Source organism: Mirounga angustirostris, unplaced genomic scaffold (genome assembly GCF_029215605.1).
Source record: "Mirounga angustirostris isolate CCGP_5_RB_7025 unplaced genomic scaffold, mMirAng1.0.hap1 SCAF_4, whole genome shotgun sequence".
Taxonomy (NCBI): Eukaryota; Metazoa; Chordata; class Mammalia; order Carnivora; family Phocidae; genus Mirounga; species Mirounga angustirostris.
In genome coordinates this window covers 159,051,599-159,066,878 of record NW_026991712.1, presented here as the reverse complement: position 1 = coordinate 159,066,878, position 15,280 = coordinate 159,051,599, and the positions used below count along the sequence as shown (strand labels likewise).

Here is a 15,280-nt window from a genome sequence, read left to right as displayed (position 1 = left end):
GGGGCGGCCCCTCGTGGGCGGAGCCCGCAGCGGGGTGTGCGGAGCCGCCGGAAGACGCGCGCGCCGGGCGGCTGGCTGCGCGGCCGCGTGGGGTGGCCGGACCGGGGGCGGGGCGGGACGGGCGGCGCGGGGGCCACGGCGCCGCGGGCGACGGCGGGGCGCGGCGGGAGGACTGAGGCGTCGGGCGACCCGGGGCTGCGGCCCACGAGGCGGGGCGGCGGGTGGAGCCGGCCGCCGGCGCCGGCCCGGCGTCACAGCGACAGCCCGCGAGGTGTATCCTCGTCCGCGTCTGCGGGAAGCGGGGTCGGGGCAGCCCTCCCACTGCGGCCCGCGGAGACCCCCTCCCCGGCGCGCGGCCGCGGAAGGCCGCCAGGGAGGGCGGCGGCGTGATGCGGTGCGGCGGCGGGCCTTAGGCCGGCTCCGCGGGGAGCCGAGAGAAGCCCCGCGTCCGAGGCGGAGGCCGAGGTCCCGCGGGGCTCCCGAAGGAAGCCTGCGGGAACGTGGGGCGTGTTTTGGAGAATCGTCGGTGAGCGGGGGCATGTGGTCTACGAAAGCTGGGGAAGAACAAAATCTGCTACCTCCCGGTCCTCTGAAGAGACACCCTGTGGCGCCGAAAGCCTCGGGAGCGAGCGCTCTTGCGGCGCGTCCCTGATCCCAGCAGCGTCCAGGGCCGAGCTGGTGAGGCTTCGCGGGTCTGCAGCCTCTGTCCCGGGGAGGCACGGCCGGGAGCAGTGGGGAGGGCCAGCTTCCAAATGATGCTCGGAAGTTTCCCCACTTTGGTAACTAGACGTTTACTTTTATGTATTCGGGGCAGGTTATTTCCACATGCTCCAGCCCGCAGGATGCAGCTCCTTTTTGTGCATCGGGCGCAGCTTGTGGCCGGGTTGGGGGGGTGGGGGTGGGGGCGGAGCCCGTAAGCTACGTACCCTTCCTCACAAACTTCAGAAAGTTGAGCCAGCTCCCTTTGCACGGAACTCGGACTGTGCGTGGGGCCCCAGATCTGCTGGACCTGGTCGCTGCGGAGGCACCTGCTCAGATGTCGGGGGTGGGGGGCGGTTAGTTAAGATGATAGATTTGAGTTGTTTACAGATTTTCCTGCTACAAACAGTTCTGCAGTAGTCCTCATGATACTCAAGAGTACTGTTATTTCCTCCGTCTGAACACATACCTCTCCCCCAATTTTAACATTTCTGAAACCAGGAGGCATCTTAACAGGTTAAAAGGACTTGCCAGCTGCTGGGCATGTGCGTGGGTGGGGATGTGTCTGGCGCTGTTTGGTCATGTGAAAATGCAGCTGTGTGATTATTCCATCACGTATGATACTTGAACTTTAAATTTAGATCTCTACTTATTTTTAAAAAGTAGCTTAAAAGATAATGCTGTGATGCAGCATTATAACAAAACTTTATAGTAATATTTATTAAGGGTTTTCTGTATGCCTGACATTGTTTCAATTAATATTACAGCCCTATAAAGTATAATTTTATCCCCATTTTATAGATGAAGAAACTGAAGGTCAGAGAGTTGAAGTGCCTTAGAGCTTTTAAGTACAAGTGTCAGGATTCCAACCCAAGTTGTCTGATTTCAAAACTTGCCCTCTTAACTCCAAAGCCTGTGTCCAGGCAAAAGATGCTTGCAGCTTACAAGGGGGGACGTCAAGGCAGCGCCCATGCTTGTTTGTATATCTTTGGCTGTTTGTGTTTGTGCGTATGGAACTGGGAGACAACCACATCCAAGAACATTGATTATACTTATTCCCACATTGATGCCAAATCTTTGTTTTTGGATCTTTAGCAGTTTAAAATATATTTCTGCAAGTTCTGGAGTTCTGGCTGTGTGGTGAATGCTTCTGGATCCCTCTTCTGCCTTTTGCTCCTCTAGAAGAATATAGAGGCATGCACTCAAACCTACTCAACTGGCTGCCTCCCAAAGGGGCAGTACTTAAGAGAGAAGTCAGTTTTTCAGAGTTAAAGTCAGATCAGCCTCTAGGAGCCCCCAGCTTCTGGTACCACAGGGACACACCAAAGTCCTGAGGGCAGGAGATTGTGCTCAGAGGAGACGACACACCTGTGAAGGCTCTCAGTAGAGGTTCTGGCAGTTTACCTCACCAGAAGTGGACAAGCCCAGTTGGGTGGGCATCGTCATGCTGCAGCAGCTCCTGATCACCCTGCCCACGGAGGCCAGCACCTGGGTGAAGTTGCGCCATCCAAAGAAGGCCAAGGAGGGGGCGCCCTTGTGGGAGGACGTGACTAAGATGTTTGAAGGAGAAGGTGAGAATAGGCTGATGGAGGGGAATGGGGAAAGAAGAATTCTCAATTGTGTGTGAAAAGATAGGTACACACTTCACTGAGGTGGTCTCTTGGGGAGAAAATTGGGGGAAAGCAGGTCTTTGGGGTTCGGGCTTATGGCTTTTGGGAACGGGTTAGTGATGAGAGGAAATGTTAGGCTCTGAGCATGGGCTCCTTGTGCCATGTGCCCATGCGTTCCCATCTCCAGTCCTCAGGTACAGCACACAACAGTGTTCCCCACCAGTGGCTCCCAAGTATATGGGATTCGCAGACAGTGAGGTCAAGGTTTTCCACTCCCTAAAGCCCTCCCAAGGTCTTCCTTTATAAGTTTTGGTCATTTTGGCCGAAAGCCAGTGTTTTTCAAAAGGAACCATTCTTTCAGAGAGGAAGGAATGACATGCTTGATGACTCTCAATTTACAGGTGGTCAGTGGGAAACATGTCCAAGATTACACATTATCTGGTGGTCTGGTCAGGACAGATGGACAGAGGAATTTGTGTGTCTCACACGGTCTCTTAGTTCATACCTTTAACACTTCAAGTCCAGCTGATATCTATTCTAGCTGTGTCAGGCAGGGACCTTGCTAAGCATCTTGACCGATTGAAAAATGAATGATGATCTCCAATGCTTATTGTTAATTGATGGAGATAAGACACATATCCAGATTAAAATAATAGAAGGTAGCTTAAGAAAATACTATGGTAAACTTCTTTTTGAAGACAAGAGATGGGAAACATTCTTCTGATTGTATTTATTGGAGAAATTTTCACAAAGCAGATAGCATTGAATTGGGCCTTGAAAGATGTCTAAGTTTTTTGTAGAAGATTTGGGGAAAGGGTACAGAAAAGAGTGCCTTGAAGAGTGGTTCAGAAATGGAGAATATGGGGAATATCTTGGTCTAACTGAAGGCTAAGAGTGTGGTTAGTGTATGTGTAGGATGGATAAAGGATGGTGGATAGCAGAAACAAATGCTGGGAAAGGATGCTTCAGGCAAGTTGTAGAGCACCTTGAAGTCCATGGGAAGCGTTTGGATTTTTCTTTCTTGTCAGAAACCTTTGAACAGAGGAGTGGCCTAGATCTGTGCTTTTGGACCAGCGTTGACCATTGGGAAGTGTTAATGCCCAAAGCAATGCACTGCAGGCACTCCTCGTTAAGGAGGCTCCGACTGCTCTGAGTTGCTCTAAGTGTCCCTCTCTGTGAATGTTTTGAGAGAAAAGCCATGTTCAGTAGATCTTCAGGCAGTTTTTCTATTTGGGAGATTTGGGGAGATGCAAACCTCATAACTCTTTCCCTTCTTTAGCGCTGCTCTCTCAGGATGTTGATGAGACCCAGGAAGAAAGTTTGAAGGATGAAGTCACGTCTGGGTCCCCAGCAGCAGAATCCCAGGTGGGTTGGTTTCCTTTCATTTTCTTGACATGCTGTTTGGTTTTTAAGGCTTTAACTTGCCTTTTTTTTTTTCCTTTTAGTGTGGGGTGGTGTTGGGGCTAACAGGTTCAACATAGGGAGCTCAGTGCAAGCTGCTCTTATACAGAAACCTGGGCTGCAGTGGTGGCCATTCCCCTACTCATGGTGGCTTCCCTCCTATTATTAACTCTTGTTTGTGACCAACATCTAGATTTAACGCTGTGCTGATTTCCGTAGAGAAAGCAAAATGAATGATAGAATTCTAGCCCCTAAAAACAAACACATAACCACTTGGAGTCTAAGATGTACATCAGTTTGTTGTGTTTTTTTTTTAGTATTTTATACTCAGAAACAAGCTTTGTTAAGGGAGAAGAAGGTCCTGACATTCTTAAGTGCTGAACACATATCACTGGTGAACTTCCTGCAGTGACCCTTAGTATAGTATTGGGAGCAGAGGTCAAACTGCAACTGAAGGAGAAGTGAATGGGGAAGAAATGGTCTGGCCACACGGCACACACGTTAGACAGGATGGGCAGTTCTCACAGGCTGTCCTCACTACTGCCTAGAAGCATAGGAGAAACAGGAGGAAAATTGTAGAATGAGTGAGAAAGGAAGACTATTAAAGATGAGCTGTTATTCGATGACAGAGTTTTAAGCGAAAAGAACTGGGGTTCTGAAGTTAGATGGGACAGGATTTGAGTTTATCTCTTGTCTTTATTTGCTTGGTGATGGGGCAGTTTTTTTTTTACAATCCCACTTTCCTTAGCTGATTCAGATGCTGATTCCTTCTAGGATTGAAATGCATTTCAACGTTACTTACAGCAATAGGGAAGAAGTTATAATAGTCTAATTATTTAAAGAGTTATCTCTACATTCCACTATCTGGAATTCCTCGCCTCTTGACATTTATCAAAAACTGATGGGATTCTTAGTGCTAGGAAAAGATTAAATTTTTTAAAAATTGAGATACAATTTAAATATAGGAAAATACACTTAAGAAAGTGTATAGTTGTATTTTGGCATATATGTACACCCTGTAACCAAATATAGACCATTTCTACCATCTCAGAAAGTTCCCTCATGCCTCTTTCCAATCAAAACTGCTTTGTTCCCAGTAGAGAGTACATGGGATCTCTGTGTTATTTCTTACAACTGTATGGGAATCTATAATTATCTCAAAATAAAAAGTTTTAAAAAGAATTTATATTCTGCGGTTGGTAGGTATAGTGTTTCATACTATAAATGTCTGTTAGTTTCCGTTGGCTGATAGGTTGTTCAAATCTGAACCCTTGATACATTTTTGTCTACTTGTATCAATTACTGAGAAAGGAGTGTTACAATCTATATTGTGGTTTCGTCTGTATCTCCCTTTAGTTCTGTCAACTCTGCTTTAAGTTCTGTTATCAGATGCATTAATGCGTAGGATTGTTGCCTTCTTGATGAACTGACAGTTTATGAGATGTCTCTTCTTTATGGCTAGTAATATTCCTTCTCCTAAGGCCGCTCTGTCTGATTTACTATAGTTCCTCCAGTGTCCTTTTAGTTATAGTTTGTGTGGCATAGCTTTTTCAGTTCTTTTGCTTTTAACCTTATCTGTGTCTTTATATTTAAAGTGTGACCTTACATATAGCCGTGTCTTGCTTGTTTCGTGCATTTACAGTTACCATACTCGTTGATACAGTGGGATTTAAGTGTGTATTCTTGTTTTTTGTTTGCTGTTCACCCATCTTTGTTTCTTTGATCCTCTTCTGCTTCCTCTTGGATTGCATAGTTTTTTAGTATTCCACTTTATGTCCTCTGATGGCCTTTTAGCTATACTTGTTTGATTTGCTTTTAGTGGTTGTTCTGGCCATTACAATACAGGTTTTGAACATATCACAGTTGAATTAATATTATACTGTTTCACATATGGTATGAAAGCCTCATATTTCCATTTATTTTTTCCCATTCTTTGTATATTGTTATCATACATTTCACTTTACATGTTATAAGCCCCACAGTACATTGTTCTTATTTTTATTTTTTTATTTTTAAAAAAGATGTATTTATTTTAGAGAGAGAGACTGTGCACGTGTGAGCGAGCGGGGGGAGGGGCAGAGGGAGAGAGAATCTCAAGTAGGCTCCCCATTGAAAGCATACTCCCCTTATTTTTATTTATTTATTTATTTATTTAATTTTTTTTTTTTTTTTTAGATTTTATTTATTTATTTGACAGAGAGACAGCGAGAGAGGGAACACAAGCAGGGGGAGTGGGGTGAGGGAGAAGCAGGCTTCCCGCCAGACAGGGAACCTGATGTGGGGCTCGATCCCAGGACCCTGGGATCATGACCTGAGCTGAAGGCAGATGCTTAACGACTGAGCCACCCAGGCGTCCCTATTTTTATTTTTAATAGTAAATTGTTTTTAAGAAATAAAGGAGGGGCGCCTAGGTGGCTCAGTTGGTTAAGCGTTTGCTGTCAGCTCAGGTCATGGACTTAGGATCCTGGGATTGAGCCCCACATTGGGTTCCTTGCTCTGCAGGGAATCTGCTTCTCCGTTTCCCTCTGCCCCTCCCCCCAACTCATGCCCACACACACGTGCTCTCTCTCTCAAATAAATAGATAAAATCTTTATTAAAAAAAATTAAGAAAAGGAAAAAAAACCCGAGGTCTTTTCATATCCATCTACATAATTACCAATACAGGCCCTCTTCATTCCTTCTTTTAGTTCCAAATTTCTAACTAACATCATTTCCCTTCACCCAGAAGAATGTTGTTTAGCATTTCTTGTAGTGTGGCTGTTCTGATGGATTCTCACAGCTTTTGCTGATCTTAAGATGTCTTTCTGTTGTCTTCCTACTTGAGAATCTTTTGCTGGATATAGAACTCTAGGGTGACTTTTTTCTTTTAAGCACTTAAAAGTGTTCCATGATGCTTTAGCTTGTACTGTTTCGAATGAGAAGTCAGCTGTTACTATTCTCTCCCTCTAGGTGACATATCTTTCTGTTTGTTTATACCAACTTTTCTTGTGTTTCTGTTCCTCCTTTCCTGCCTTCTTCCGGCTACTGTCATGGTCTTCCCTTTTGTCTTTGCTTTTCAGCAGTTTTACTACAGTGTTCCCAGGGATGATTTTCTTTGAATTTATTCTTTTTGGGATTTGCTGAGCTTCTTGGATCTGTGGCTTGATTTTTTTTTTTTCCAAATTTGGAAAATTTTCAGCCTTTATTTCTTACCATTTTTTTCTGCCCATTCTTTTATCTCCTTCTGAGATTCTAAATTCTAAATATACATGTATATTAAACCACTTGGTATTATCCCGGGTTATTTTTTTTTTTGCTCCTGGTGCTTCCGTTTGAACAATATCTATTGACCTGTCTTAAGTTACACGGATCTCATCTTTGTCAGGGTTCAATCTGCCAAAGTCCATTCAGTGGATTTTTCAGGTATTGTATTTCTCATTTGTAGAATTTTCTTTTAGTTCTTTAGCATTCTTTCTCTTCCTCAATTACCCCTTGTTTTCACCTAGTCTGTCCTTTTTTTTTTTTTTTTTTTGAGTGAGAGAGTGAGTGGGGGGCAGGAAGAGGCAGAGGGAAAGGGGGAGAGAAGACTCTCAAGCAGGCTCCACACCCAGCACAGAGCCTGACATGGGGCTCGATCTCATGACCTGAGATGAAATCAAGAGTCGGATGCTTAACCGACTGAGCCACCCAGGTGTCCCTCTATCCATACTTTATTGTAAATTTTTTAACATATATTTTAATACTTGCTTTAAACTTCTTGTCTGCTAATTCCAATGCCTTGGCCACCTATGGGTTTGCTTCTATTGATTTTTATTTTCTTCTTTATAGATCGGATTTCCTTCTCTTTTACATGTGTAACAGTTTTATATAGTAGTTCAGATACTGGGTATTAAAGAACAGTGGGGGATGAAATATAGTTTGTTTGTTTAGCTCTGTTTATTTTCAGGAGACTAAGCCCTTTCCTCTGTTTGGTGGTTAAGATGAGGGACTGATTATTCATATTCCCCCTAGAGCCGTGGCTGAGCTCTGGCTGAGATACAGCTTTTATTTGATTCAGTTCACTTCTGATTAACCCAACTACAAAAGCTCATGCCACCATAGCTGGGGCGGGGGGGGGGGGGGGGGGAGGAACTGATCTTTTTTAGCTCTTCAAGTATTTGAGCTAGGCTGGGGTTAGACCACAGTTCCAGACAGTTTTGTTCATCTTTGCATTAAACTCCAGTGGGGCCCCAGAATTTAAGCTCAGCAGGAATGCATTGGTTGCTTGATAATAAGTGCTGAAAGCCTCCCCCCCCCGCCCCGCCGCCCCCAGCCTCTGTAATCTCATCTCCTACTCCTTCCTTCGCCACCCTTCACCAGTGATGCTGTTCACTCTCCTGTTCCTCAGACAAGCCAAGGATGCTCTCACTTTAGGTCCTTTGTACCTGCCTGGAATGCTCTCCCCTCAGATTTCCACATAGCTCTCCCTCACTGAGTTCATGTCTCTGATCAAATACCACCTTTTTAGAAAGGCCTTCCCCTACCACCCTGCATAAAAGATCCTTCTCTCCCCTCACTGTGTTCTCCATGTTCCTCCCTTATCCTGCTTAATTTTTTTCTAAGGCACATATGACTACCTGTTTTTCCAAATATTTATTTATGATAATCTCTAAAGGATTTTTAAACACATCCAAAGGAGGTTCCCAGTAAAACTAGTTTAGAATCTCTCAGAACTTAGAATTCTGTCAGAACTCCTTGGAACTTGATGGAGGTGGTCTCTGAAAAGGAATATATTCAATATTCTAGGGACTGTTGACCTTCAAGGACATATCTGTGGACTTCACCCAGGAGGAGTGGGGGCAACTGGCCCCTGCTCACCGAAATCTATACCGGGAGGTGATGCTGGAGAACTATGGGAACCTGGTCTCAGTGGGTAAGGATGGCAAACATTCATCCAGGAAACCTGCCCATTATAGGAGAGTCCTTATTTCTAAATTATTAAATGTTGTCTGGAGCTTGACCTTGGGTTCTGTATTAGAGATGTCACATTCCTTGGGGGAACAGCTTTACTTGGTAGAGCTAGAATAGAAAGACATTCTGTGGTGCCCCTTTCCATCTTCAGAGACCCTGAATATCAGAGGACTAGAACGAAATTCTGGGGATAGTTCTTAGAACTCAGCATAACCATTCATGCTTTTTTTTTTTTACTTTATAAGCAGGATACCAACTTTCCAAACCTAGTGTGATATCCCAGTTGGAGAAAGGACAAGAACCATGGATGACAGAGAAAGAAGGCCCAGGAGATCCCAGTTCAGGTGAGACCAGGACAGGTAGTACATTTTAATATGTAGGCCAGAGTTCCCGAAGTGTTCCTCCAGCACCTGGACAGGGCATGCGCTAAACCTGACTTCACCCCTCCCTCCGTCACCCCTTTACTTCACCTGACCTTGCAAAAGTCTCTCTGCAGTTGGAGGGAAGAAATTTTGTCTTCATTAAGGTTAAACTTGACTTTCCCTCTTTTCTTCAGTATCCTGAACTCTGAATTGAAAGCTCCTTTCTCTAAGCAGTCAGATGTACATGGTCTCTCCTCACAGAAAACACACCTCTTTTCAGGACTCTCACTGCATCTGACAGATCTTTAATTTTCTCTCTTCCATTCTATTTCCACTTTTTGCTAACTTCCGTTTTACAATTTCAGCTTTGATTCTCAGTCTCTTTTAAACTCGTGTATCTTTTGTATTTTTTGTAACAACTATATGAAAATTCTTGCAAGAGAAATTACCACAAATTCAGTGGTCTTTAATCATCTCCTTAAATTTTGCTTTATTATGGAATATTTTAGGTGCTCAGTAAGGCATAGAGAACATTAAAACAAACTTCTATGTAGCTTCCAACTAGATTAAGAAAAAAAAGAGTTGAAGCCCTGCTGTTACACTCCTACTTTTTGAAATAACCCACTTTTCAGAGTTTAAATATTGTCATTTTCACATGTCTTCATACTTTCATTATATGTGTATATCCCGAAACAATATATAGTATTGTTTTGCATGTTCTTATTCTTTAAATAAATGGTGTATATACTTCTACTTGCTTATCTCATTCAACATGGTTGAAATCTATGTTGTTCTAGTTCTTTTATTTCCACTGAACTAATAAACCACAATTTATCCATTTTCCTATTAATATACATTTATATTGTTTCTAAGGTTGGGGGTTACCAAGATGCAATGTCTTCCTATGTACATATGCAAGTATTTCGAGATGTTTGGTGGAAGCAAAATTTTTGGTCATGGTGTATATGCACCTTCATTTTGCTGGAGATTACCAATTTGCTCGACAAAGCAGTTGCACCAGTTTGTCCTCCCATCAGCAAGCCATAAGAGTTCCCAGAGCTCAGCATCTTTGTCAGCACTTGGCCTTGTCAAACTTTAAAATTATCGTAGGGGTGCCTGGGTGGCTCAGTCAGTTGAGAATCCCGACTCTTTATTTCAGCTCAGGTCAGGATCAGGGTCGTGGGATCAAGCCCCATCTCAGGCTCCATGCTCAGTGTGGAGTCTGCTCCAGATTCTTTCTCTCCCTCTGTCCCTACCCCTCAAATAAATAAATAAAATCTTTAAAAATAAATAAATTGAAAATAAAAAAATAAAATTTTTGTAAATTTGTGGGTGAATTTGGTATCTTGTTGTTTCTTTCATTTTCCTGATTACTAGCAAGAGGAGCATACTTTTCTTGTTTATTGACCATCCAGAGTTCTCTTACATAAATTGTTTATATCCTTTGCCAATTGCTCTATTATTATCTTTTTTCTTGATTTATAGAAAAATTGATGTAGTATATATTCTTATATTTTTAAGATTTGGCTTTTCATATTTAGAGTTAATTCACCTGGAATTTCTAGCCCTACTCTAATGGCAAGTTAATTACTGTGTTTCATAGTGAGGTGCATATCTGGTAGAGGTTCTCCCACTGTGTTCTTCAAAATTGTCCTGGTTATTCTTAGCCTCCTGCTTTTTCCATACAAATGAGTGCATCAAATTTCACACCCACACACATACACACATGTGCATGTGTGCAAATACTCCGGTGGTATTTTGATTGGAATAGAATTGGATTTATAGATCAACTTTGGGGGGAATTAATATTATGATACTGAGTTTTATTATTCCAGAAACATGGTAAATTGCTCCATTTATTGGTATTTCCTAACTTTTTTAAAAATAAAGTTTCAGAATTTTCCCTATAAGGTCTTCTTCATATTACATCCCCTTTTAGGTTCATCTTGAAGACCTTATATTTTGCTATTGTAGATTGTGTGTGTGTGTGTGTATTTTTTAAAGATTTTATTTATTTGACAGATAGAGAGAGCACAAGTAGGCAGAGTGGCAGGCAGAGGGAGAGGTAGAAGCAGGCTCTCCGCTGAGCAGGGAGCCCGATGTGGGTTTTGATCCCAGAACCCTGGGATCATGACCTGAGCCGAAAGCACCGACTGAGCCACCCAGACGCCCCAATAGTATATATTTTTAAATTATGTTTTCTGTTTGTTGTTGGTGTGTAATAGCACATTTGGTTTTATATATTGATCTTATAGCTAGCCACCTTGTTTCACTCCATTATTAATTCCAACAATTTGTTTATATGTTCTCTTGGGTTTTATCTTTTTCAACTTAAAATAATGAAAATAATAAAAGCTACCATGATTTTCATCTAGATGGTCCAGTCCCTTTAAATAATAAGAACAATCTGATTTTAGTAAAATGTTTAGTTTAGGGCAATAACAAAAACTCCCAACTTCATTCAAAGTTAAATCTTTTTTTCAATAGTTTGGTTCTTCTTCAGGCCTGGATACTGAATTGGGAAAGGGGACATAGATGGTGGCTTCTTCTCTCTTTCCCTGTCCTCTTCTCTTCCCCCTCCCATATTCAGGACTAGAATCAGAAGCCTACAGAGCATAGACTCTATTATTGCCTTTACTCATTAAGAATTTGTAAGTACTTAAAAAAAAAAAATTTGTTAGTACTAATGATCCTTTTGTGCCGAACAAAAAATCTTACAAGAAGTTATACCTTTCAGGATACAGATCTGTCAGTTGAAATATTGGTAATGGGTACAACAAATTATCAAGTAAAAAAGCCAGTCAGAATTTTAAAGGATAAAAGATTTTTTCAGGGGCACCTGGGTGGTTCAGTCAGTTAAGTGTTCGACTCTTGATTTTGGCTTAGGTCATGATCTCAGGGTTGTAAGATCGCGCCCTACTGGGCGTGGAGCCTTCTTAAGATTCTCTCTCTCCCTATTCCTCTGTCACTCCCCTCCCCCGTCAAGAAAGGTAAAAGATACTTTCATGGAACATAGCAATAATAGCAACATAGTGGGGCGCCTGGGTGGCTCAGCCATTAAGCGTCTGCCTTCGGCTCAGGTCATGACCCCAGGGTCCTGGGATCGAGCCCCACATTGGGCTCCCTGCTTGGTGGGGAGTCTGTTTCTCCCTCTCCCACTCCCCCTGCTTGTGTTCCTGCTCTCGCTAACTCTCTCTCTGTCAAATACATAAATAAAATCTTTAAAAAAAAAAGTAATAGCAACATAGTCTGGGTTTCTTACAAGTCTCCTTTCTAGGGACAGACTAATAACCACAGAAAATAGAACAATGTAACTATTAATACAAGTTTCAATAAAAGCTTAATGTTTTTATGAAAGTTCTTAGTTCATACCTTATTTTTTGAATGAGCATTTCCTCCTGCTGCTGGTGTGGGGAGAGGGACATCTTTTTATCTTTTTGATATTGTTTTCCAAAAGTGGTTGTCAATTAAAAGATATTCATAAGACATAGCTCTGAAATTTGATTATTTAGTATTAGAAAGAACAGGTCTAAAGTACTCAAATTTTACTCTCTATATAAAATCACACATTTTCCTTATTTATCTGTTTCTTAACTTCCCATTACCTCCCCCGTGGTTGCATAACCATATTTAATTGTGCAGTTGACCCTTGAACAACACTGGTTTGCACTGCATGGGTCCACTTATATGTGGATTTTTTACAGCACTATAAATGTATTTTTTCTTCCTTATAATTTAACATTTTCTCTTTATTGTAAGCCTGTAGTATATGATACATATAACATAAAAAATGTGTTAATTGACTTATCAGTAAGGCTTCTAGGCAACAGTAGGCTATTAGTAGTTAAGTTTTGGGGGGAGTCAAAAGTTATACATGGATTTTTTACTGTATTGGGGTTGGTATCCCAACCCCCATGTTGTTCAAGGGTCAACTGTAATCAAAATCTCATACTTTATAGTTATCTAAATTTCTGTCTTACTCATTACAATAATTGATTTTTTAAAGCATAATGGATGTGAGTTATTTGCATGTTTCCATTTCTTTCAGACTTGAAGAATAAAACAGAAACCAATGCATCAACTGCAAAGAATGACATCTTACAGGAACAGTTATATCATGGCATTATGATGGAAGGGTTCCTGAGAGATGATGTCATTTATTCCACACTGAGAAAAGTCTCTAAGTATGATGGTGACTTAGAAAGGCACCAGGAAACCCATGGGAGAGATGTAAGACAAGCCATCCTGACCCACAAGAAGAGTGGCCAAGAAACTAACAAATTTGGGGAAAATATTGTCAGTTCAAATGTTATTATAGAGCAGAGGCACCATAAATGTGAAACACCTAGAAAGAGGAACAAATACAAATTAGACTTGATTAATCATCCGAGTTACATAAGAACAAAAACCTATGAATGTAATATATGTGAAAAAAACTTCAAACAACCCATTCATCTTACTGAACACATGAGAATTCATACTGGTGAAAAGCCTTTCAGGTGTAAGGAATGTGGAAGGGCCTTTAGTCAAAGCGCATCACTGACTACACACCAGAGGATCCATACCGGTGAGAAACCCTTTGAATGTGAAGAATGTGGCAAAGCCTTCAGACATCGCTCATCTCTTAATCAGCATCACAGAACTCACACTGGAGAGAAACCCTACGTATGCGATAAATGTCAGAAAGCTTTCAGCCAGAACATTAGCTTGATCCAGCATCTGAGAACTCATTCTGGAGAGAAACCCTTTACGTGCAATGAATGTGGGAAAACCTTCCGACAAATTAGACACCTTAGTGAACATATAAGAATTCACACTGGGGAGAAGCCCTATGCATGCACTGCGTGTTGTAAAACCTTTAGTCATAGAGCATACCTAACACATCACCAGAGGATCCATACTGGGGAGAGACCCTACAAATGTAAGGAATGTGGGAAAGCCTTTAGGCAGAGGATACACCTTAGCAACCATAAAACTGTTCATACAGGAGTGAAAGCATATGAATGCAACCGCTGTGGAAAAGCCTACCGGCATGATTCATCCTTTAAGAAACATCAGAGACACCACACTGGAGAAAAACCTTATGAATGTAATGAATGCGGAAAAGCCTTCAGCTATAATTCGTCACTTAGTCGACACCATGAGATACACAGGAGGAATGCCTTTCGAAATAACATGTGAAAATAGATTATTCAACATGAGAACAAAAGCTCTAGATCAGTGATTCTGTTTTTAAAGTCCAGGATTTTAAATTTGAGGAATTGATATCATGATGCCAGCTTTTAATCTTGCCCAATATGTAAATAAACAGTGCATTGATAACTACTATCTACTAACACCTCTGTACAAAGTACTCAATCAAGAATAAAGGATGGTCCTTTAAATTAAATTCAGCATAATGGAAAGTGCACACATAATTGTTATCTTTCTGATTTCATGTGGATTAGTTATTCTCCGTGGGCATTCACTCATTTATAGACTAACAATTGGGAAGAACAGTCAAAAATATCACCACCCCTATTTTTTAAGTAAACTTTTTTTTTTTAACTTTTATTTTTTTTAATGGGGAAACTTAAAAATGGTGTAAGGCTCAAAAGGCATAGCTGTATAAGTGAAAAATCCTTTTCCTACATCCCCCCCCACCAAATTTTTTATAGAGGCAACCACTTTATGCACCCTTCCAGAGATTTTTCTGTTTGTATCCAAGAGAATACAAACGCAGAGTTTTTCTTTTTAAGAATAATGGCAGCCTCCTTTGTAAACACATCTGCACATTACTTTTATTACTTAACCATATATCATGAAGATCATTCCATATTAGTAAAGTGCCTACTCATTGTTTTTTACAACTGCATAATATCCTGTGGTTTGTACTTTATTTAGCTAGTTCACTATGGATGGACTTTTGGATTTCCAGTCTTTTGTTGCAATGAATAGTCTGAAACATTTTTTTAATTTCTCTCACATGTAAGTATATATGTAGGGTAAATTCTGAGAACTGGAATCTCTTACTAGAGGGTATGTACATTTTTATGATGGATATTGCCAAACTGGCCTTCATAGAGAGGTTAGACCAACTTATTTTCCTATCAGCAAGATAGAGAACTGTAGGAGCTGCCTGATGCTGAAGCATGTCCTGGACCAGCTGCCCTTTCAATCATCACTGTTTGTCTCAGTAACTTAACAGTAACTCAATGCATCCCCAGGAAGAGGGGTGCTTGCCATTCCTGGAGCCAGAGAGGAATCTGCATCTTCCTGAACAGCAGCCACGCCCACCA

At 41.6% G+C, this 15,280-nt stretch overlaps 1 protein-coding gene across 7 annotated transcripts; it reads left to right on the top strand.

Moving 5' to 3' along the window:
• The first annotated feature begins 135 nt into the window (after positions 1-135).
• On the top strand, positions 136-14,410 carry ZFP69 (ZFP69 zinc finger protein). Of its 7 annotated transcripts, none has more exons than XM_064589371.1 (6): positions 136-678; positions 1,798-2,270; positions 3,589-3,674; positions 8,476-8,602; positions 8,886-8,984; positions 13,051-14,410. In XM_064589371.1, the coding sequence occupies exons 2-6, from the start codon at positions 2,144-2,146 to the stop codon at positions 14,181-14,183; spliced, it is 1,572 nt and encodes a 523-aa protein (XP_064445441.1). In that variant the 5' UTR covers positions 136-678; positions 1,798-2,143; the 3' UTR covers positions 14,184-14,410. The 7 variants fall into 7 exon arrangements, with proteins under 7 accessions (XP_064445441.1, XP_045753929.1, XP_064445440.1 ...); XM_045897973.3 differs by having other exon boundaries at positions 1,795-2,270; XM_064589370.1 differs by having other exon boundaries at positions 136-779.
• The last annotated feature ends 870 nt before the right edge of the window (positions 14,411-15,280 follow it).

Bases quoted from the DNA above. Each gene is read 5' to 3' on its own strand.
- ZFP69 (XM_064589371.1), top strand. From the start codon at position 2,144: ATGCTGCAGCAGCTCCTGATCACCCTGCCCACGGAGGCCAGCACCTGG. The intron at 2,271-3,588 runs GTGAGAATAGGC...TCCCTTCTTTAG, and splicing joins TAAGATGTTTGAAGGAGAAG to CGCTGCTCTCTCAGGATGTT. The intron at 3,675-8,475 runs GTGGGTTGGTTT...TCAATATTCTAG, and splicing joins CCCCAGCAGCAGAATCCCAG to GGACTGTTGACCTTCAAGGA.